The sequence below is a fragment of the Nomascus leucogenys genome, chromosome 4 (assembly GCF_006542625.1).
Source record: "Nomascus leucogenys isolate Asia chromosome 4, Asia_NLE_v1, whole genome shotgun sequence".
Taxonomy (NCBI): domain Eukaryota; kingdom Metazoa; phylum Chordata; class Mammalia; order Primates; family Hylobatidae; genus Nomascus; species Nomascus leucogenys.
The window spans coordinates 16,048,514-16,071,825 of record NC_044384.1 but is presented as its reverse complement, the minus strand read 5'-3'; the positions used below and the strand labels follow the sequence as shown (position 1 = coordinate 16,071,825).

At 38.2% G+C, this 23,312-nt stretch overlaps 1 protein-coding gene across 3 annotated transcripts; it reads left to right on the top strand.

The window, feature by feature from the left end:
* Positions 1 to 283: 283 nt before the first annotated feature.
* SERPINB11 (serpin family B member 11) lies at positions 284 to 21,990 on the top strand. Of its 3 annotated transcripts, XM_003264311.4 has the most exons (9): positions 284 to 357; positions 835 to 990; positions 8,274 to 8,456; positions 9,426 to 9,485; positions 10,656 to 10,784; positions 14,122 to 14,239; positions 18,093 to 18,235; positions 18,917 to 19,072; positions 21,092 to 21,990. In XM_003264311.4, the coding sequence occupies exons 3-9, from the start codon at positions 8,289 to 8,291 to the stop codon at positions 21,494 to 21,496; spliced, it is 1,179 nt and encodes a 392-aa protein (XP_003264359.2). In that variant the 5' UTR covers positions 284 to 357; positions 835 to 990; positions 8,274 to 8,288; the 3' UTR covers positions 21,497 to 21,990. The 3 variants fall into 3 exon arrangements, with proteins under 3 accessions (XP_003264359.2, XP_012361717.2, XP_012361716.2); XM_012506263.2 differs by lacking the exons at positions 284 to 357; positions 14,122 to 14,239 and having other exon boundaries at positions 944 to 990; XM_012506262.2 differs by lacking the exons at positions 284 to 357; positions 14,122 to 14,239; positions 18,093 to 18,235 and having other exon boundaries at positions 950 to 990.
* Positions 21,991 to 23,312: the final 1,322 nt, after the last annotated feature.

The window sequence follows — 23,312 nt, the reverse complement described above, 5'->3', positions numbered from 1 at the left end:
TGCTGAAGCTCCACATAAAAACATATGCTCCATGCAAGAGAGCCCAGAAGATCTTGGGATGAGTGTTCCTCAGGCCAGGAAGCATCTGCCACAGCTGGGATCTTTCCTATTGAGTAGCTTTGCACCATGTGCACCGACACTGGAGATCCCTGGAATTTTGCATATGGCACTGCCAACTTGTTGGGTCGATGGCAATCTCCTTGACAGGCAGCTTGTTTTTCTTGAATAGAGGCCAGGCTTGTCAATGTTTTCCCTTAGTAAAACAGAAGGAAGTTAAGAACTGGGTGCAGGGCCTGGCATGGTGGTTCACGCCTGTAATCCCAGCACTTTGGGAGGCTGAGGTGGGTGGATCACGAGGTCAGGAGTTCGAGACCAGCCTGACCAACATGATGAAACCCTGTCTTCACTAAAAATACAAAAATTAGCCAGGTGTGGTGGTGCGTGCCTATAATCCCAGCTACTCAGGAGGCTGAGGCAGGAGAATTGCTTAAACTCAGGAGGCAGAGGTTGCAGTGAGCCAAGATCATGCCACTGCACTCCAGCCTGTGAGACTCCATCTCAAAATAAATAAATAAATAGAAAAAGAACAGGGCACTTCTCTGAAAAGCACTGGCCATCTTGGGAGTCTCTGGGGATCTCATGAAAAATTTTATTTTTATTTTTTAATTTTTTAAATAGAGATCAGGGTCTCACTATGTTGCCCAGGCTGGCCTCAAACTCCTAGCTTCAAGTAACCCTCCCACCTCGGCCTTCCAAAGTGCTGGGATTACAGGAATGAGCCACCATGCTGGGCTCTGGGGATTTAAAGAAGCTCTTGATGGACTTCATTTTCAGGGCTGTACTTTCCAACCAGCAGGTGAAGAGCTGAATCACTAAGGACACAAATGAAAAGGGAGGGGCAAAATCTGAAGGCTTTATATTTCCTTTTGAGGGACGCAGCTCCAGTCTAACTTGCCACACCTTGAACTTCACCACTGGAAAGCAACGAAGGTAAGAGAAATGTTTCTGTACTTTATTATCTCAGCTGTGCTTGTTGTCAAATAGGACAATAAATAAGGGTAAACCGTGGCATTTGGACAGGTTGCATAATGAACCAAATGAAGGAGCAGCTTACTATTTAATTGAATATGACTTTTGCTGACCCCTTGATAAATACATTAGCATATTTGGATGCCACTGATAGTGTGCATTTAAAAATCTTTGAGAGATGCTGACTTGATTTCAGATCTTTGTTTAGTAAAATGGAACTCTATTGATATTTTCTACTTACTAATCTTCATTCAAAACACAAACTAGTTATGCATGCTGTGGCCCCGGTGTATTGAAACACTTCTTAGCTCCTTAGAAGATCTTAACTTGCTATGCTAGCCTTATTAATCACTATGTTTTGGAGACAATTTCTTTCTTTTCCTGCCTCTCAGTTTCCTCTTATAGCTTTAAAATTGGTCCCCTAGGTAATATGTGTATTCTGTACATGCAGGTAAAATATACTGGTTTACGTTTATGTGAACATTCTGAAATTCCTACTATTTTTAGGAATGAGCATATGTGAAATTCACAAAATTGTAGGGCAGAGAGTGAGAGTAAAAGAATAGCTCTGATTTAGGGAAAGAGAGGTAGGTGCTAGATAAGTGGTCACGAGAGAAGAGTCTTGTGAAAGGGGAAGAATGTACACAGGGCATGGTACAGATTGTAAGATGCTGGTGTCTTATCCACCCTTGGAGATGTATTTCCCCCAAAAGGACAGAACCAAACCCTCCATCTGTTGCAGTCCTTTAGTGTCAGTATCCCTTCAGATAAGATAAGATGTGTTCCCTTCCACACATATCCCAAATAGAGTTGTCTCTTCTGGAAATCCCTCTTCTCAACCTCGAGTGGCTACAGTGACAGATATCCTTCTTTTCTTCATTTCTGTCATAACAACTTCCAGATGTCACACCTCATTTGCTTGAAGAAGATTTTGTTTTTCCAAGACACAGCCAACTTTCCCTTACCACGTGAGTGGGCTGTTTTGGGGGTCTATATACATCTTTGATAAAATTCTGGGTGACTTGGGACTTCTGCCTTCATGAGTTCTGCTTCCCTGAAATGGACTAGGCAACATTAATTAGACTAGTTGTAAAATATCCAGAATATTGGTTTCCCTAACAAGTATTGATTCCTGGGTGAATGTGGAAGACACTGACAATTTCACAGATGAATTTTCTCTGCCCTTAAAGAATGTTCAATGTAGTGAGGAAGACCAACATATTAAATGAACCAAAATCTATAAATCCATCCATACACACCTCTGCACATGCAAAGACAATCACCCAGATGTAGAGGGAATTGTCAATAAAACTAGTTAAATGTATGGTTAACATAGATACTCCATTGTGAAAGATCTCTGCAAACAGAAAGGTAGAATTTTGGAAAATGAGTGAGGAAAGCCCATGCACTTTGGCACTACATTAATAATATAGTTAAAACTCTGTCTTGCCAATAAACAAAGTTCATTTGATATTTAGCATGTCTATTGGCAAGACAGAGTTTTAATATTATTGATTAGGATTTGAATTATTCTAATTCAAACTATCATTAATACGAAGTTCATTTGAATTAATTATAATTATGTATTGCCAATGATTTTTGAGAAAAACCTGAACCTGAAGTATTCTTTCTTGGTACTATGAGCTCAATGCTTGAAGAGCTGTAAGATCCAACTGTGAAGTGAGGCGAACATCATCACTCACCCTGCAAGACTCAAGATTCTGAAAAATACACATATAGTACTGGCACATACATGAACCCTGTAAGTTAGCCATTTCCTTTACAAAGAAATTCTCACACAGCTGTGTAAGGGAGTAGGTGTGCTGATGTTCATTAGGGCACTGTTTGTGATGGCATGAAGAAGGAAACCATTTGAGCATCTGTCATTGGCAAATGAATGGGCAAATTAATATGGTGGAAGCAGAAGAATGCAGCAGTTAGAAGGTACGGACTATATTCCCAGAATAACATGGATGAATCTTAAAAATGTAGTACTAGGTGAAAAGTATGTGAAAACTTGTATTTTTTTGTTTTGCTTCGTTTTGTTTTGAGACAGGGTCTTAGAGCTCTGTCTCCCAGCCTGGAGTACAGTGATACAGTCACTGCTCACAGCAGCCTTGACCTCCTGGGCTGAAGCAATCCTCCCACCTTAGCCTCCTGAGTAGCTGGGACTGCAAGTGTGTGCCACCATGACTGGCTATGTTTTAAATTTTTTTGTAGAGACAGGGTTTTCGCTATGTTGCCCAGGCTGGCTTCAAACTCCTGGGCTCAAGGGATCCACCTGCCTCAGCCTCCCAAAGCTTATGTTAAGTATTATCTAACATAACTTCATTTATGAAAATTTAAAAATGCATAAGATAAAGAAATCAATGTTTTACAGGAGCACATATAAATAAAAGAATATGCCTTAAACAAATTATAAGTGGTGTCTATGGTGGTGGAGAAGAAAGGAAATGAACTGGGTCAAAGGCCATAAGTAAAGAAGAGAATGGCCTTGTAATCCAGTGATGGCTTATGCCAAGAACCAGAGCATGTGATGACCTCAACCTTGTATACTTGTGGTTATAAAAGAAGAAACAAACAAATAAACAGACTAATAAAAGTGTCTGGCAAACAGTTAAGTGGCCTATCAGTGTATTCCAAAGTCTTTTCTTAGGTGCTCTAGTAACTGCAGGGCTACAATAGTTATGATATGTGAATAGGCGATTTTATAACAACAACATGACATAAATTTAAGATAAATTTACATTACATTCCAGAATACAACTCCACTAGCTTCCTTAATTCACTAAAATGCAGAACATAGTGTGAAGAGCAACCGACTTGGATATACTTCACGATTGGAAGTGCTTTCATTATTAAAGTAACTAAACAATGGGCTGTCAAAGACACTATTATTACCACACGTAATACAGAGAGCTGTATTAAAATCACCTTGAAGGAAAACATACTGTCAAAGGTACATAATTGTATTTTAGCAAAATAAGATGAGTAAAACCCTTCTGTTATATTTTTTTAAAACTGTCAAGAGCAAAGAAAAGTGTGGTCCAGGCTTGGTATTGTATTTTAGCAATTGTATTTTAGCAAAATAAGATGAGTAAAACCCTTCTGTTATATTTTTTAAAAACTGTCAAGAGCAAAGAAAAGTGTGGTCCAGGCTTGGTGCTGTATAACTGCTGGGTCCTATTACACTGTGCTGGGCTTTCTGAGAACTGGAACGCACAGCATCTACGACTTAGTGATTATTTTAGGGCAACTGGTTTTGATTACAGGATTTGTGAATTTTCCTATATAAATGTCATGGGCCATTATTTTGAAAGTCCACAAGTGACATATATTCCCTTTTGGTCTCCCTCTGCCTGATAAAGGATGAAAAGCATGACATAAATGCCTAAATCGATGACAAACAAGGACATATCCCAGAAAACACATCTCCAGAAAGCTCAGCTCAGATATGTACTGACTGGAAATAAGATACATTAGTAACTAGGGTAAATATGTATTGGCAGGGATATGTATTGGCCTTTGTTACTGTGTCCTATAGCATATATGCTTAGACTTGGATTCTAAAAGAGGGCAAAGCTATAATCTAGAAGATGGGAGGTAAAAGAATCAAATATTTCTGTATCCCAGGTGGACTAAACAAGAGAATAATGTAACTATGCTACAGAAAGGTGAATGTGGAGTAAGTGGGCTAATTGGCCCTAGTGAACAAGGGCGTATAGAAAAACCCTTGAAGTGAGTTAGAATTCTTTTAGCTGCAAGTAACAGAAGACTCAACTAAAATGGCTTAAACAATAAGAAAAAATTATTATTTCACATGAAAAGAAATCTCAAGCTAGGGCAGATCCAGGATTGGGTAATCAATACACTCAATGGTGTGTTACTCGAGGATGCAAGTTCTGTCTGTCCTTCCTCTCTGAAATCCTGGCTTATCCTCATAGACTAGCTACCTCACGGACAAAAAATAGCAGCTGCAGTAGTAGACACATGCAGATAACCCAACTGTGAGAGGAAGAAGAGGGCTGGTTTCCTCTTGTGGATCTCTTCTTATCGGAAGCCTTTTCTAGAAGCCCTCCAGTAACATCTCCTGTCTTTCTTGTAAGAATTATGGCACTTTCTGACTCCTACACCAGAAACTTGGGACATAGAATTTCCTCAATTGGCTTAGACTAATCCAGGCTTGCTCTTGGGGCCTGAGAAGGGTGAAGCCTCCTCTGAAGCACATGGCTGCATGAAATCTGCATCAAAGCAAGTTCTCTTAGCAAAAAACAAGGGAGTGAAAGGGAAGGGCTGAATGGTGGGCAACCAACTTTTTTTTAATATGCTGTCTGAGAGAAGAAGAGAAAGAGAGAGATTTAGAAGTTGATTATCAGAAAGATGATATGAACTTCTGACTAGGTGACATGAAGACCCAACTCCATCATGAGCTATGTGGGGTGTGATCTCTGATTTCTCATCAAGAGGCATGCAAGGCTTCTAAGGCCACAGTCCTGCCTATCTTTGACCCCATTGCCCACCACTTTTGGACACTTATTTCATGCATTTATAATATAAAATTTATCTTTCAGGTGTTTGAATCTCTGCTCATGCTATTCCTTCTGACAGGAGTGCTCTTCTTACATGTATATACCTAGGTGACGCTTATTTCATTCTTCTAGAAGCAGCAGGGATATTATCTCCTCCAGGAAGGCTAACTATAATTCTCAGTTTGGGCTTGTGTCTCTCCTCTCTACTTGATTATGTGCAGACCAGCATATCACATAGTACTTATTGGATTGAAATTCTCTTCTTCATTTCTTCCTTCCGCAAACATGTACTGAGTCACTACTCTATGGATAGAGCTTGTCTAGATGCTGGAGTAAAACATAAAAACAAAACAAAGTCCTTGGTGTAATGTACTATAGAGGGAAGGGAATCAGATAATAAATACATATTTAGTAAACCAGGTGGTGGTATGTGCTATGGTAATGGAATGGAGGGATGTGGGCTGAGATTTCAAACAGAATTAATGGTCAGGGAGAGCCTTAGTAACGAGATGCTATTAGAACAGAGATGACTAAACTGCTGGAATGAGCCATTCAAATATCTTCAGGAAGAACTTCATGGAAGAGGAATAGAAAGTACAAATGCCCTGACATTGAATGTACTTGTTATGTTGAAGGTATGCAAGGAGTTTACATGGCTAAATTGGAGTGAGCTTGTGGGAGAGTGATAGGAGATGAGGTCTGACAGGTGGCCAGGGCCAGATCACAGAGGGCCTTGTTGGTCACAGTAAGGACTTTGGCTTCTTCTCTGAGTAAAAGGGAAGACAGTGGAGTTTTTGAGAAGGGGAATACCTAACTAACTGATATTTTAAAAATACTAGTCTATCAAAGATATTATGGAGGAGGATAAAGACTGCAGTAGAAAGAAGATAGGAGATTATTTCAGTAATTCAGGAGCACCGTTCATGCTGTTAAAACGGGGAAGCATGAGAAATGTGCAGATGGGGAATATTTCCAAAGATGGGGTAAACAGGATTTTTTCATTGATTGAATAAGAATGAGAATAAGAATAAGAATAAGAATGAGAAAGTACTTAAGGATGATCCCAAGGTTTTTAGCTTGAGAAAGAATGGAAGAATGGAATTGCCATTTACAGAGGTAAAGAAGGCTGTGAGGGACACAGGCTGGAGAGAGGAGTTAGAAAACCAAGCATTTGCTTTTAGACATGTTAAGTTTGAGATATATATTAGACATCCAAGTGGGGATGTTGAGTAAGCAGTTGGATATGTGGGTTTGGAATTCAAGGGCAGCATAAATGCAGGAGCTAATAGCATCTTAGTGACATTGGAGGAATGAGGTTGGATGAGATCACCCAGGGTATGACTGTTCATAGAGAAGAGGCTCAAGATATGAATTCTGTTTTATTGTGGTGTCTAGAGGTTGAGAATTAAGAACAATTCTGCAAAAGAGACTGAGAAGGAGCAGTCAAGGAGGCAGGCTGTGAACCAAGAGCTAATGATGACACAGAAGTTAAAGGAAGGAAGTGTTTGACGGCAATGAGGCTCCTGAAGAATGAAGTCTTCCTGAGAGCAGAAACTATTCTTGATTGTTTTTATAGCCATAGCCCTCTACAGTTAGCGGTGCTCAAACAATGTTTGTGGAACTGAATAGAATGAACTCTTCTTTCCTGACATATTCTTGTCCTAAGATAACACATATTCCAGCATCATCTTTTCTTCTCTTGGATTTTCCTTTTCCATTTCTATTTTCATAAACATGATGGCTGTGGCCTCCAGGCTGAGATCTCTGACCACTTTCTTATGGCAGGTCCTACTTGTTAGTATTGTCTTCCTTTCATGGAGGGATACAGGGAATGAGGTCCCACTGAGGCAATAAAAATGTGCTGGAAGGCTGGGGGCGGTGGCTCACGCCTGTAATCCCAGCACTTTGGGAGGCAAAGGCGGCTGGATCACAAGGTCAGGAGATTGAGACCATCCTGGCTAACACGGTGAAACCTCGTCTCTACTAAAAAATACAAAAATTAGCCTGGCATGGTGGCGGGTGCCTGTAGTCCCAGCTACTCGGGAGGCTGAGGCAGGAGAATGGTGTGAACCCAGGAGGCGGAGCTTGCAGTGAGCTGAGATCGTACCGCTGCATTCCAGCCTGGGCGACAGAGTGAGACTCTGTCTCAAATAAAATAAAATAAAATAAAATAAAATAAATAAAATAAAATAAAAATAAAAAATGTGCTGCAAATTTTGCGAGTGCTGTCAACTTGTTTGTGCAAAAATGACTGAGGTGGAGATGTTCTCCTCCTGTGACACTGCAAAAGTGGGTTGTCTAGTGGGAAAATATCTCGACTGGCTGATAGTGTGTAGCTCAATATTTTTTTCTGCACAAATTCCAGGATGAAGAATGTCTTAAAGCATGGAAATTCAGAATACAAAGATTCAATTTCTTTTAATCTTTTGCTCCAGAACAATTTTAGATTATTTAAAAATATACACAAATGATAGTAAGATAGATTTTAACCATTGGCTGAAGGAATAGAAAATCTTCTGTTCATTGGAATGTAAAACTAATGTGAATTCCCCTCTCTAGCATTTACTAATTTCTCAGAAATTGTGATAAGGCTTTGTAATTTTTCATGAAGCAGTGTGCCCTGATACTTAAACTCATGAAATACAATAATTGAACTCCAGATACTATCTGTAACTTGAAGTGATGTTCTGAGAATTTTTTCCCTTCTGTCCTCAGGCAGTCAGCATAAAAATGGGTTCTCTCGGCACAGCTAACGTTGAATTTTGCCTTGATGTGTTCAAAGAGCTGAACAGTAACAACACAGGAGATAACATCTTCTTTTCTCCGCTGAGTCTGCTTTATGCTGTAAGCATGGTCCTCCTTGGTGCCAGGGGAGAGACTGCAGAGCAATTGGAGAAGGTATGGAATTCCCCAGAGATTTGTTCAGGACCCGGAAGTCTTTCATGCGCCCGCTGTGGGTCAGCAAAATTAATTCCATCTTTATACCAATAAAATTGCCATCTTGGGAGAGAAAAAGCACAATGAATAAATCATATTTCTTAAAAATTGATAATGGTTTGATAAATGAAGTATGTTGTAATGCAAACAATGTAATACAAGCAACGCGTGGTCTCTTTTTTACTATCAGTGGTATCACAAATAAATCTCTGCAGTTTACTTTTAGAGTCCCTTCATTCAGTGATTTAACTTTGACAAAGTTACTATTATTGTCCTCTAGAAGGTTAAATTTATAATAAACATAATGCTATTTTAGACATTACCAAGTTAAAAAGATTTTCATGATTATGTTTGAACTTCGTAACATTTAGGAATTGTTATCCACACTTTACAGATTGAAAACCGAGACTCAGAAAGGAAAGGTGACTTTTCAGGTTATATAGGCTAACATTAGAGATTTTCCCATTACATATATTTTCATTGCAGTGGAAAGTCTAGGAGAATATCACTTAACAACTCTTAGGATACTTGCAAATCTTATTATTGTTTGTGCTGGGAAACCATGTAAGGTCTTACACAGCCCCAGATGGGTACTGTCTTAGTTAACAGCCTAAGCACAGTAGGGACAGAAGGGTCTAGGGGATAAGAGATTAGTCCCTGGAGCCTGACAATGGTCTGAGGCAAGCTGTTTGATCTCTCTTAAACTTATAGTTTCCCTAACATAAAATGAGGGCAATAGTATCTACTCATAAAATTGTTGGGAAGGTTAAATAAGATATGTAAAGACTTAGTTCAGGACTTGGAACACAACATTATTAAATGTTAGCTATCACTATTGGTCTTGATCTAAAATAGAAAAATAGATACTTACAACTGTCAACCTTTATAGACTATACATGATGCCAAAAGATCCTTTTTTTTCTTTTCTAGGTGCTTCATTTTAGTCATACGGTAGACTCATTAAAACCAGGGTTCAAGGACTCACCTAAGGTATGATAATATTGCTGAGTTGTCAAATGCTCTTTAACCTAAGAGAAGGATGAAATAATAGTCTGGATGTTGAGTAGAAGAGCTCCTTCTTTTGCCCATGAGGGAACCAGCTATGTGTCCCCGTTTAACCTTCCTGATGATAACTACAACCTGTAGAGTTTAATATAATAATGATAATAATAACAATAGTAAAGTTTCTTAGATTTTATTACCTGATTTATTGCCATCCTTACTCAAACTTTTTTGTTCCTTTATGGACAGTGCCCTATGTTGAGTCTGCCAGTCTTGTCTATGTGGTGTTAGACTTTTCTGTCTAGAGTGGGACTGAGAAAGGACCCTGATGCCTGGCCATATAATTATGTACTGGGAAAACATAGCCTGATATTGCCCAATCCACATGCTCTGGGACTATGGTCTCTAGTTTTTTCCAGTAGAAGGATTCATTTTGACATCAAAATTATATAGAACTCTTACATGAAAATAGTTCTGTTTGATTATGATTGGTTGAGACAATACATAAGTGCATATAGATTCACAGAACACCAGCTTCACGGAACCCAACTTACTACTAAAAGTTCAAAGTCCATAGTTTAGGAACCATCTGCTTTAGGGAATGCTTTAGGGAATATAGGAATATTGCCTATAATGTCCATAAATTCTTAGCCATCTTTCAAATGCAACAAAGCTGCAGCTTAGCAGAATTGCTACCACTGAGAAGCAAATTAGTGTGTGAAATCAGTTCAGTGAAGGGCTGAGGTATTTGATTAAATGACCACATGAAAAATGGAGACGTAGAAAAAAGTGTGAAAGAGAAGAGAAATGATTCTGCAAGTACAAAGGCAGCAATAACACTGGAATTATTGCCCTGAATACCCCACTAGGATCTCTTTATTTATGAAAACTGCCTTTGAATTAAATCATTAGGACCAACAAGTACACATGTATTATGCAGTAACTTACAATTCTGCACACAGACTGCAACTGAAGTTACAGAGTGGTGAAATTAATGTGCTAGTGAAAATCCAAGGAAGAAAATGCTTTAAACTAATTTCCTTGTATTCATAGCCCTTTTATTCAGAGGCAAACACCTTGCTCTCTAGATAGCTATCATTCTCCAATGGCAAAAATCAAGCAATTTAATACACCATTCTTTGTTTACTGATGCTTCAGTGCAGCCAAGCTGGAAGAATTCATTCTGAGTTTGGTGTCTTATTCTCTCAAATCAACCAGCCAGACTCTAACTATACCCTCAGCATTGCCAACAGGCTCTACGGGACAAAGACAATGGCATTCCATCAGGTAAGTCCATTTGGAAGAGTGGCCAACAACTTTCTTGGCATCCTCTGAATTTCATACCATAAATTGATGGAGAGTGGGAAGAATCACATGACATTTATCATTAAGAGATTGACTTTGTGCTGACTTACAGTTTCAGTGAAATTGATTTATTGAAACTCTCATGTAAAGTTCCAAAATATCACATAAAAATGACTTCTTCAAGATCCCTAATGCTTTCTAAGAACCAAGGTCAGGGATGAAGCACAAAACAAAGTAGGTAAGAATCATCCCTTTGGACCAGAAGAAAAACAAGATCAATTTTTCATATCTTTTTCAGAGGTTCTTAATAGTGGAGTATCAAGAAGTAGTTGAAATTACATTGGACTGTGAGCTGAGAGACAGGAGTTCTGTTTCCATTTAGAATATATAACTTTGGGCAAGCCACTTCTATCTTTAAAATGAGAGGATTAGGCTTAGTTCTTTGTAGCTCCAATATTCTAACCCCATTTATGCCCTTTCCCAACACCATGGTCATATGTAGTTTTATGGATTATTTACTCTGTGCCAGTCATTCTGCTTAGCTCATTACAGGCATTGTCTCCTATAATCCTCACATTGTGCTAAGATATGGGTATAAAATTTCCATTAATTCTACAGACTGTGAAGCAGATTCTGAAAAGTCAGGCTGATAAGGGTCACAGAGATATTTAAATGGCAAAACCTAGATTTGACCCCTATCCAAATCCATCTTCCTGTTTTTAATTGCTACATCATTTTGTTATGACTGAGGTGAAATGCAAGCTTTTGTTTGACCAGGGTTATTTAAATGCCATCTGGGTGAAGCTGGATGAAACCATGAGTTTCTAATGTTCTTCCCTGGCCTGGTAGATCAGGTTATGTCTTGGATGTGACAAGCTTCTGATAGTCAGAATATTTGCAACTTGGGGTAGGTATTATAGACATTCCAAGAGTATTTTCTTTTACTGCCCTGGAAGCATATAGGGAATGATGTATGGAGAGTGTCTAGAGTGGCAGGGATTAACAATCATGGTCCTTTGAGCTGGGATGCCCGCTCTCATGACTTTGCCTTCTCAAAACAGTGACCCAGACATACCAGTTGATAAATGTGGATTTGGGATGATCATGATGACATCTGTTCCAGAAGTGAGAAGGTCCTCATTAGCATCATGAAGATTGTCTTGAACTATGTCATGAGAGGGACCTTGTTATTTCAGGATTCTGGCTGGGAAAACGTCCATCTCCTGGGCTATGGAGAGTTACTTACGGTTGTTTCAACCACAATTGGATCCAGCTCAGGATAAAATTCATTCTGAGGCCCAGACTGTGCTCTTAGTTTATTGGGGGAACCCGCCCCTGATAATTCAACATAGGTTCTTTTCTATTTTCCCTATGTGTCAGCCAGTCTGAGACATAAAGGGAAATAATACAAAAGAGAGAAATTTTAAAGCTGGGTGTCCGGGAGAGACATCACATGTCGGCAGTTTCCATGATGCCCAAGCCGCAAAACCAGCGATTTTTTATTAGTGATTTTCAAAGGGGAGGGAGCGTACGAATAGGGTGTGGGTCACAGAGATCACATGCTTCACAAGGCAATAAAATACCACAAGGCAAATGGGGGCACAGCACCAGGGTGAAATTAAAATTGCTAATGAAGTTTCAGGGATGCATTGTCATTGATAACATCTTATCAGGAGACAGGGTTTGAGAGCAGACAATTGGTCTGACTAAAATTTACTAGGCAGGGATTTCCTTGTCCTGATAGGCCTGGGAGTGCTATGGGAGACCGGGGCTTATTTCATCCCTTATCTACAACTGTATAAGACAGACATTCCCAGAGTGGCCATTTCAGAGAACTCTCACTAGCAACGCATTCTCTTTCTCAGGGCTGTTCCTTGCTGAGAAAAAGAATTAAGTGATACTTCTCCTATTTGCTTTTGAAAGAAGAGAAATATGGCTCTGTTCCACCCGGCTCTCAGGCAGCCAGACCTAATGGTTATCTCCCTTGTTCCCTGAACATCGCTGTTATCCTGTTCTTTTTTCAAGTTGCCCAGATTTCATATTGTTTAAACACACAGGCTTTATGAAGAGTTTGTGCAGTTAACGCAATCATCACAGGGTCCTGAGGTGACATACATCCTCAGCTTACGAGGATGATGGGATTAAGAGATTAAAGAAGACAGGCCTAGGAAATCACAAGAGTATTGATTAGGGAAGTGATAAATGTCCATGAAATCTTCACAATTTGTGTTCAGAGATTGCAGTAAAGACAGGCATAAGAAATTATAAAAGTATTAATTTGGGGAACTAATAAATGTCCATAAATTCTTCACAATTTATGTTCTTCTGTCATGGCTTCAGCAGGTCGGTCCCTCCGTTCGGGGTCCCTGACTTCCCGCAACATTAGTTAAGCTTTGTTTTTATTCTACGCTAGGCACATCTTCCATATTACAAAGTCTTGTATCATTCTATTCAGTTCATGTTGGGGCATTGGGTCCCACTGGGATACGGAGGTATGCTCCTAAGGTCTCAGGAATTGCATCATGGTAAACTCATTTGGGTCCATGTAGATATCACTGTTGTCTTCGCAGAAAGACAAAGGAAAGTTTCCAGTTCTGTAGAAATCTAGGGCCATGGGTGGTCATCAATAGTTGCTCCAGAATGCTACATGGGAGGGGCTTGGGAGTAAGAATTTTTGGTTAAAAGAAAGGGTAAGTTCTTTATACTGAGTTTGCACACCACTTTCACTTAGATAATATGTTATAAGTGAGTGAAATAATAAATTCCTTAAGATATTTTTGTTCACACTTTACATAAATTTGACAGAAATGCCAACCATCTACATCAGAGAATGTTTTTATTATTAATTATATTTATGGCAGCTTGTGAGGAGATTGATATATATCATGGGAGCGACTTTCTGTTAGACCTCAGAACAGCAAGTCACTTAACCACTCTGCTTCTCAGTTTTCCTGTCTATAATCTGTGAGCAGTAACTTCCATGTCTACTTTGAAGAGGAAAGAGTAGGAATAGAGTCAGAAGGTGCTCATGTATTGCAATTTGTTATTTTGCTTTGAACACTTTAAAATTAAGAAAGCCAATCATATGACAGAAGTAACAACAAAACATTTCTGAACATTCCTTTTGGAAGGGTTTCAGATTTTGTTAAATTCATTTGTTTTATTAAAAATAAGTACATATGGATTCTGCTTCCTCTCAGACTTGTTTATAGGAACTGCTTTTTTCTCTGCATTAGAATTTTAGAATACATTGAGTTGTAGATTTTTGTTTTCCTTACACTGCTTTTGAATTGTTGTTCAATTATCATGTCTTTTATAGCAATATTTAAGCTGTTCTGAGAAATGGTATCAAGCCAGGTTGCAAACTGTGGATTTTGAGCAGTCTACAGAAGAAACAAGGAAAACAATTAATGCTTGGGTTGAAAATAAAACTAATGGTAAGGATAAGTCAATATGTGTCTCTAAACTCTGTGTTGTGTTGATAAGCAACCTGAATCCGCTTGCTAATGAGGAAGCTGGCTGAAGTCTGCACCTGACATAGGCAGATCAGCAAGAAAGGAATGGGGCCGTATTTTGGAATACCCCTTACAATTAGTTGTTCTAGAAGCTATACAAAGTGACTTTGCAAATGAACACCATTTCTATTTCATAAATGTGTGGTGCATTCTGCAATTAAAATTAATTAAATTTAAATTTACTTTTCACAATTAAAAACCCATATATATAGCTAAATATTTCTTAAATGTTTCTTAGAAATATTTGGTTAAGGAAAAATTTAAGGATATACAAAAGTAGAGAGAATATATAATGAACCCTATTTACCCATCACTCAATTGCAACATTTCTCACTAATGGCTGGCCTTATTCATGTAATCTCTCACCCTTTCTCCAACACTTCTTTAAGATTATATTGCAGCAAATTCTAGATATTATATCATTTTCCTACATGTATTTCATTTTGTTTTTCTAAAAAATATGGACAATTTTAATACAACAACTACAATATTATTACATCTGAAAAATTAAAAATAATACTTTAATATTAACTATTCAGTGTGTTTTCATTTTTCCCCAGTTGGCTCTTTTTTTTTTTGTTTGATCAGGAACCAAATAACATTGACATATCACAATTAGTTAATACATCCCTTAAATCTTGATTTTAAAAATAAACTTTATGATCTAAATATGCATACATATAGAAAAGTAAATTATTGTATGTGTGCTGTTTGATAAATTATCACAAAGTGAATATACTCATGACTCAGGTCAGCAAAATAAGACATTAGTTATTAGAAAGAGGCACTGCAAGGTCCCCCTTAAATCCTTTTCTAGAAAGAAGCCTCTTTTTTCCCAAATGTTAAGGCTTCTCTGACTTCTGTTACCACTTATTAGTTCCGCCTGTTTTTAAATCTCATGTAATTGGAATCATAAATTATGTGGGTTTTTTTTAGGTCAATACTTTGTGAGAGTCATCCATGTAGTTACACTTTGCATGGTTTGTTCATTTTTATTAATATGCATTTCATTCTCAGAATATTCCAAATATACTTATCCATTTTACTGTTAATAAATACTTAGGACGCTTTTAGTTTGGATCTCTTATAAATAGTGCTGCTGTGAATATTTTCGATACATATCTCTGGTACGCATACGTATGCACTTTTATTGGGTGTATACCTTGGAATGGAATTGCTAGTCATAGGCATATATATATTCAACTGTAGTAGATGCCAAGCAATTTTCTTAAGTGGTTGTGTCAATTTATTTGCCCAAACAAGAAATGAGAATTTCATTTGTCCCTCCTCCTTGCCAACACTTGGTAGTGTAAGTCTTGTTAACTTTAGCCACTGTAGTTATTTTAATTTTAATTTGCATTTCCTTCATGAATTATATGGTTGAACAACTTTTCATATGCTGCATATCCTCCTTTGTGAAGTTTCTGTTTAAATCTTTTGCCTACCTGTAAGAATGGTTTGTCTGTTTTTTTCTTTTCTGATAAATTTTTAGGAGTTCTTTGCACATACTGGATACCTATGTTGCAAGTAACTTCTACTGTTTTGCATCTTATCTTTCTCATCTCTTAGTGGTGTCTTAGATGAATGGAAGTTTCTAATTTCAAAAGAATAAAATTTATGATCTTTTCCTTTATAGTTAGTGTCTTCGCACACATTTTTTGGATGATTTTAAAGAAATCTTGTCGTGAAAATATTTTCATATGTTATTTTCTAGAAGTTTAATTGTTTTATTAAAGTCAGGATTCATTTTAAAATTAGTTTCATTCCATGTGGATGTCTAATTGCTATGGCATATACTTATTGAATAAAGAATTCTTTCATTATTACACTGCAATGTAAATGTTATCATAAATTAGATGACCATATATGTGTGAATCTGCTTCTGGGTTTTCCGTTCTCTTTCATTCGTCAATTTGTTTATTCTCATGGTGATGCCACAATTATAGTAGCTTTATAATAAGTCTTGGAAGCTGGAAGTGTAATCCCTCCAATGTTGATCCTCTTCTAGGGTTGCCTTGCCAAAGCTTGATCCTTCGTGTTTCCATATACATTTTAAAATTAGCTTGTTAAATTCCATGGAACATATCAGTTGAAATTTTAATAGGATTTACATAGAATCTATAGATTTGGAGAGAAAATACATCTTTTTTCAAGTTCTAATCCATGACCATGAAATTTACCTCTATACAGGTCTTCTTTAATTTTTTCTTTCAGTAACATTTTGTATTTTCCTATGTTGAAGTTTTGTATATTTTTTGATAAACTGATCCTAGGTGGTATTTGAGGTGTTTGGTGAATTTTAGCTGGTATCTATTATTTTGGTTTATTTGTTGTTGATGTATAAGTATATACTTTACTTTTGTATATTAACATTGCTGAATTCACTTAATAATTCTAGTTTAGCTTTATATTATTTTAGATTTCTTTTAGCATAAAGACAATGTTTTCTAATATATTTGTCTCCCATTATATCATTTAACAGTGACAAGCTCTCAATAGTATCTTTTTGATTGAGGAACTGACAGATGTCAAGTTTAGTAATAGGTGACCAGATTAAAATAGGTATCTATTCCATTATTTGTATTAAGTCAGAAAACGCTTTGAAAGGTGTATATATTTTTTCATATCTGTTAATTTACTTAGCACAGTGGTGTAAAAATATGCCTCATCTCTTGTGCTAACTCTAATCCAGTGGTAGTGGCTGTTTGGGAAATCTGCATTAAGAGTCTGAGGCTTAAACTTAGGTTACTTGAAAAAGCCCATAATTGAGCCAGTAGACACTACCTCTGTGACAGTAGAGATTTTTGTCTGTTTAGTTTTGTGTTATAGTCTGAGTTTAGTGCTACAGTGCCTAGAACAGAGCCCAGCATTTAGAAAATGCCTAAAATTTTTTTGGCACGAATGAAAAGATGATTAGTGTTGTCTGTCATGGGTGTGCATTAGGGATCCACATGTTATATATTTATGTAGGATATTAATGTTATTTCATCATTTGTTTATATCTTTATTTACTCTTTCATCCAAAAATATACATTGTACGCTTAAGTTTAGGTATTGCTATCACATGCTAGGACTGTGTTAGGCCTAGAATTTCAATGAAAATTAAAACCTTCATGAAGCTTAAAGCTGTTGTTCAGATATTCCTATGTTTCATATTGTATAACAGATTACATTCCAAACAGGTTTTATAAATTGCAATGTACCAAAATGCACCAAGAGGGCTGGATGGTTAATTTTGATCAGTTTTATTTACAAAGCAATTCCTGGCATAATTTTGTGAATCTTGATTTTTCAGATATGTGTTTACTTCAAGTGCTTTTGTATATATATTTGTAATACACTAATTCTAGTGCATTGAAAAAATAAGTATTTTAAAATACTTAATATATTTGCATGTAGTGAAGTGCTGGTAAGTATAAAGTCTTGTAAATATTAAAAGTAAGCCACAAGAAATGATTAAATAATATCGAAATAAGCAGTAATGTATAAGAAATCACTCGATATAACTCGGCGTAAGACAAATTGATCCGTCACGAATATACTGGCTACTTCCTGGATGCCGTCTTCTGACTAAATAACAAATCATTAAATATTCCCTGAAATAAACTTCATTTGACAAAGAAGCCTCCATGGCCAGGAAATGAAAGGAGTTCTTCTGGTATCTCAAATTTACAATTAGTCTTAAAAAGAAATGGCTCTAAATTTCTCATGACTCTTCACCTCTCTATTATCAGGAGTTCAAATCCAAATACAATTATCTTATTTTTTATACAAGGAAAAGTCACAAATCTCTTTGGAAAGGGCACAATTGACCCTTCATCTGTAATGGTCCTGGTGAATGCCATATATTTCAAAGGACAATGGCAAAATAAATTTCAAGAAAGAGACACAGTTAAAAGTCTTTTTCAGCTAAGTGAGGTAAGTATTTTATTTTCAGACTGATGACAAATGTTGGAGAATACAATAATCATTTAAGGACAATTTAGAAAGATTTAATGATTTAGTGAAAATATTGGTCTAGGTTTCTGTTGGTTTTTTTTATTGTATTTTCTATACATTTTCATTTTTCCTTTATTAAGTGACAATAACTTTTATCACAGAGCACCCAACTGGAGACCTGGGATACTAAGATTCTCTGGCAGAGAAGAAAAGCCATTCTTTTCTTAATGTTCTCTTGGTTTATTCTTTCCATATACACTGTGGTTATGTTCTCCAGCAGCACACTAAGGCTCTCTGTGTTATTTTTTTTTTATAGAGAGTTTCTTGAGGAAAGATTAAAAAGAAAATGATTTAATGATATAGCCTTTTTTTTCCACAAAAATCATGTTAGCTAGAAATCCTGACTTGTTTTTGGTAGACCAAGCTATCTCTATATATTATTAGAACAATTCTGTCTCTAACCATGACTTATTTTAAATTAAAAAAATGGATAACCCTTGCAAAGGGAAGTAATAAGGAATCTACCTTGTAGTTTTATTTTACCCATGCCTTTAGAGTGTTCATGCAGATATCCATGTTATGCAAGGTAATCAGTATACACACATGTGCACTCACATATGTAAGTATACTACCTAATTATAATCTTTTTCTTCTTAACAGGGTAAAAATGTAACTGTGGAAATGATGTATCAAATTGGAACATTTAAACTGGCCTTCGTAAAGGAGCCACAGATGCAAGTTCTTGAGCTGCCCTATGTTAACAACAAATTAAGCATGATTATTCTGCTTCCAGTAGGCACAGCTAATGTGAAACAGGTAAAATTATAAGAATGCTATAATGCAGTTAAAGTATGTGTGCATGTTAACACACACACACACAGACACACTGTGTATCTCATGACATTAGTGTAATCATTGATTCACAATCTAAGCCTCGGGAGGATTGTCCCAGGGGGTGTGAAAGTAGCAGGGAGACATATGTCCTCTGTCTTTCAGGACAGTGTGTTTATGGCGAACAAGCTATTCTTACACGAGAAAGGCACATGGAAGCAGAAGTGATAAATTTGTACAAATACACACAAGTACTGGTTGGTTGATAGTCGGGGGACATCTTTCTATAGTAATGAAGTTATAATGCTATTTGGGCTCCTAGTGTGCAGAAATCTGATTAAGCCATTTTACTCTCAAGGGCAGTATTTCTGAGCCAATTGTAATGTACTTTCACGGGCTAACCATTTTTAACATCTCAGTTTTGTGGAGAAATGGGCACCACACCCATTAAGAAATGGTCATGGCAGTGAAAGGAGTTTGGATTCAACCCCCTTTCCCCAGCTGCAGCCAAAGCTGCCCAGCATAGAGCAGGCTGTGCTTCTAACAGCTGAACTTCTGGGAGCCTGCAGAAGCTGACACACATATGGGTGATATGGCCCAACAGTTAGGGGCTTCTAAGCCAGGGAGTGCTGGCTTGAGATGAAAACACTGTGGCACAGGTGAGCAAGGTGTGTGTGTGTGTTGGGTGGTAGGGAAGGAACACTGTGGCACAGGTGAGCAAAGTGTGTGTGTGTCGGGTGGTAGGGAAGGCTTCTTGAAAGAGCAGGGTCAGGACGTACGCATTTGGATTAAGAAGTGAGACAGGTGCCAATTGAGAGGGAGCTGTAGTAACAGAAGTGCAGCTGTGGCCATGAGAACAGGTATGCTTATGGTTGTGGCCAAGTCAGAGGCAATCAGGTCCCTAAGGGCCTGTGGTTGACTGGAGTGAAAGACATTTGGAGGCATAATGCAGTTTGGGAGCAGTTTAGACCCTGCAGAAAGTTTTCTGGAAGTAGACTATGGGACTAGAATGAAGGGGTCAGAAAGGATTTCCTAGTACGGCAATTTCAGTCCAAGCCTTGCTGGATAAATAGGAGAATCACAGGGGCCCTGCTAAACCGAGCAGAGCAAAGAGCAGTGCAAATGCCTTAGAAGCAGGGCAGCATGAGCTGTGGCATGAAGTCATGGTCTCTTGGATGCAGGCAGAAAAGGACAAAAGGAAAAGATACTTTGGAAGAAAAGCCACCTTTATTTTATGGTGGATTTTATATTGTCATGGTAGGCAGTAGTTGTCAAAACTGTTTTAAATTCTCAGATTAAAAAGATGGGATGTGACACAGCATGGTGGTTTGGAGCTGTGGATAGGGCTGGCTGGAGAGTTCAATGCCCGAGGGGGGCGTTTGAAAGGTTTACAAACAAATGATGAAACTGGATGGAGAATGAGAAGTCAGCATGCTGAGGCTGCTTTGGGAAAGCTGAGCATTGATGTGGGAGCTGACATGCTGGGCAGAGGCACAGGTGGCCCGGAGTCCAGCTTCAGGAGCAGCTACCAGAAACAGTGACAGAGAAGGGCACAAGAGGATGAAAGCTGTCAGAGTGCACGGGGATCCTGGCATCAGGGATGCCAAACAAGAATCACGCTCATAAAGGAGGGTGTCGTGAAATGTTTCAGATATGAGAACCCAGAAGAAATGGTTGAGTCCATCCACGAAACAGGACCATGACAACTTCACAGGCGATAGTGGGAGAAGTGGAGTGAAGCATGTATGCTGAGGGAATTGAGGGAAAAGACCGTAGGATACCTACTTGAGAAGCTTAATTATGAAATTTAGATGAGAAACAGACAACAGAAAAGGGAAAATGTGGCTAATGGTATGATTTCGTTCCCAGGTAAGTAAACTGTATTAAAGGTAGAAAAAGTGATGAAGTTGAACCACTCACACTGAGAGTTATGAAAACATATGACATTTAATGTAGAGGTCATGTGTTTGACTCATGTGGGCTTGTCTGTGTTTTGTCTCTTAGATAGAAAAGCAGTTGAATTCGGGGACATTTCATGAGTGGACCAGCTCTTCTAACATGATGGAAAGAGAAGTTGAAGTACATCTCCCCCGATTCAAACTTGAAATTAAGTATGAGCTAAATTCCCTGTTAAAATCTCTAGGGGTGACAGATATCTTCAACCAGGTGAAAGCTGATCTTTCTGGAATGTCACCAACCAAAGGCCTATATTTATCAAAAGTCATCCACAAGTCATACCTGGATGTCAGCGAAGAGGGCACGGAGGCAGCAGCAGCCACTGGGGACAGCATCGCTGTAAAAAGCCTACCCATGCGAGCTCAGTTCAAGGCGAACCACCCCTTCCTGTTCTTTATAAGGCACACTCATACCAACACGATCCTATTCTGTGGCAAGCTTGCCTCTCCCTAATCAGATGGGGTTGAGCAAGGCTCAGAGTTGCAGATGAGGTGCAGAGACAATCCTGTGACTTTCCCATGGCCAAAAAGCTGTTCACACCTCACACACCTCTGTGCCTCAGTTTCCTCATCTGCAAAATATGTCTAGGATCTCTTCCAACCATTTCATGAGTTGTGAAGCTAAGGCTTTGTTAATCATGGAAGAAGGTAGATTTATGCAGAAAGCCTTTCTGGCTTTCTTATCTGTGGTGTCTCATTTGAGTGCTGTCCAGTGACATGATCAAGTCAATGAGTAAAATTTTAAGGGATTAGATTTTCTTGACTTGTATGTATCTGTGAGATCTTGAATAAGTGACCTGACATCTCTGCTTAAAGAAAACCAGCTGAAGGGCTTCAACTTTGCTTGGATTTTAAAATATTTTCCTTTCATATGTAAATAGAATGTGGTGAGTTTTAGTTCAAAATTCTGTGTTGAGAATAATAAATGCATGAAATACCTCAAAGCTCTGTGAAGACTTGTAACATATGGCAGCAATCAAATGGCTTATAAAAGGATACTTTGAATGTGGAGAAATCTAATTCAGTCAATATTTCAGTGGAATTTTTGGCCAATTGCTTGAATTGAATTGAATTATACTACTGAATTGAATAATAGATTTTCTCCTCCTCCTTCTCCCCTTCCTTCTTCCTTCTCCTCCTCCTGCTCCTCTTCCTCCTCCTCCTCTTCTTCTTCTTCCTCTTCTCCTCCTCTTCCTCCTTCTCTTCTTTTTCTTCTCCTCCTCTTCCTCCTTTTTCTTCTTCTCCTCCTCCTCCTCTTCCTCCTCCTTCTCTCCCTCCTCCTCCTTCTTCTTCTGCTTCTGCTTCTGCTTCTTCTTCCTCTTCTTCCCAATCCTCCTTGTCCTTCTGCTCTTCCTTCTCTCCCTCCTTCTCCTACCCATCTTCTTCTGCAGCAAGTAAAGGTTCAAAACAGAAAAAGGCATAATTCAATCAGAAGATTTTTGTTTTAAAGGAAGCCTCCTTTTATACTCAGGATAACATGGAGCAGTAATCAGATAAGAGTGGCTATTAAACATTTACTGCTTTCTCAGTGCCTTCTTGGTGAATATTTTCTCCTGGAGCTTCCTCGGAAGTCTGAGTAGAGTGGAAGTCTCCCACTTCTAACTTCCCTAGCCCCATCTTAGAAGAGGTGGCTGGAGGTCAGCCATTTCTTCCCTCCTAGGTGACAGGCAACATTCTTTTAGGATAGACAGTGGTGGCAGCTAATGAAATATTTTCCTTTCTCCTTGGGGCATTGAAGAATATGGCTTACTTTAATCTTCAATAAAAATATTATAAAATTGCAAGCAAGCAACAATCTCAGCAAAGTGTAAGACAGAAGAGTACCTACTTATAATAGCATGCAACTTCCTTGCTGCACTGAATGGCTGTCTTGTTGCACGTGGTTGTCCCAGCGATTGTCTACCAGGCCCATTTGTCACATGGCATAAAGACAAGAAGCTGTCCTGGCCAACATCACAGGATAATCCAAGAGTCCACAGGCACAGTGGGTTTAACTGTGGTAACATGGAGAGACATGAAGCAACAATGATGGGTGTAGGAAAAATAAGAATGGTTTTTGGTATCTACTTTTCACCCTAAACATTGTGAGGATGTCACCTGGAAGTGTGGGGGGTCTTCCGTTTCTGTCTTTTTTGAGAGAAAGGATTTGGCCAAGAGACAATTTAGCTAAGATACTAGAGAGTTTATTGAATGAGAGTACACGCTAAGAGACATGTGGGTTGTCCTGACTGGAAAACAGCCCATAGAGTTCTGTGTTGTGGTTTTTATTA

What these genes read in the sequence shown, in the direction of transcription:
- SERPINB11 (XM_003264311.4), top strand. Translation starts at nt 8,289, where the DNA reads ATGGGTTCTCTCGGCACAGCTAACGTTGAATTTTGCCTTGATGTGTTC. An exon ending in CTGCAGAGCAATTGGAGAAG is followed by an intron (nt 8,457 to 9,425) that starts GTATGGAATTCC and finishes TTTCTTTTCTAG; the next exon opens with GTGCTTCATTTTAGTCATAC. An exon ending in GCACAGCTAATGTGAAACAG is followed by an intron (nt 19,073 to 21,091) that starts GTAAAATTATAA and finishes TTTGTCTCTTAG; the next exon opens with ATAGAAAAGCAGTTGAATTC.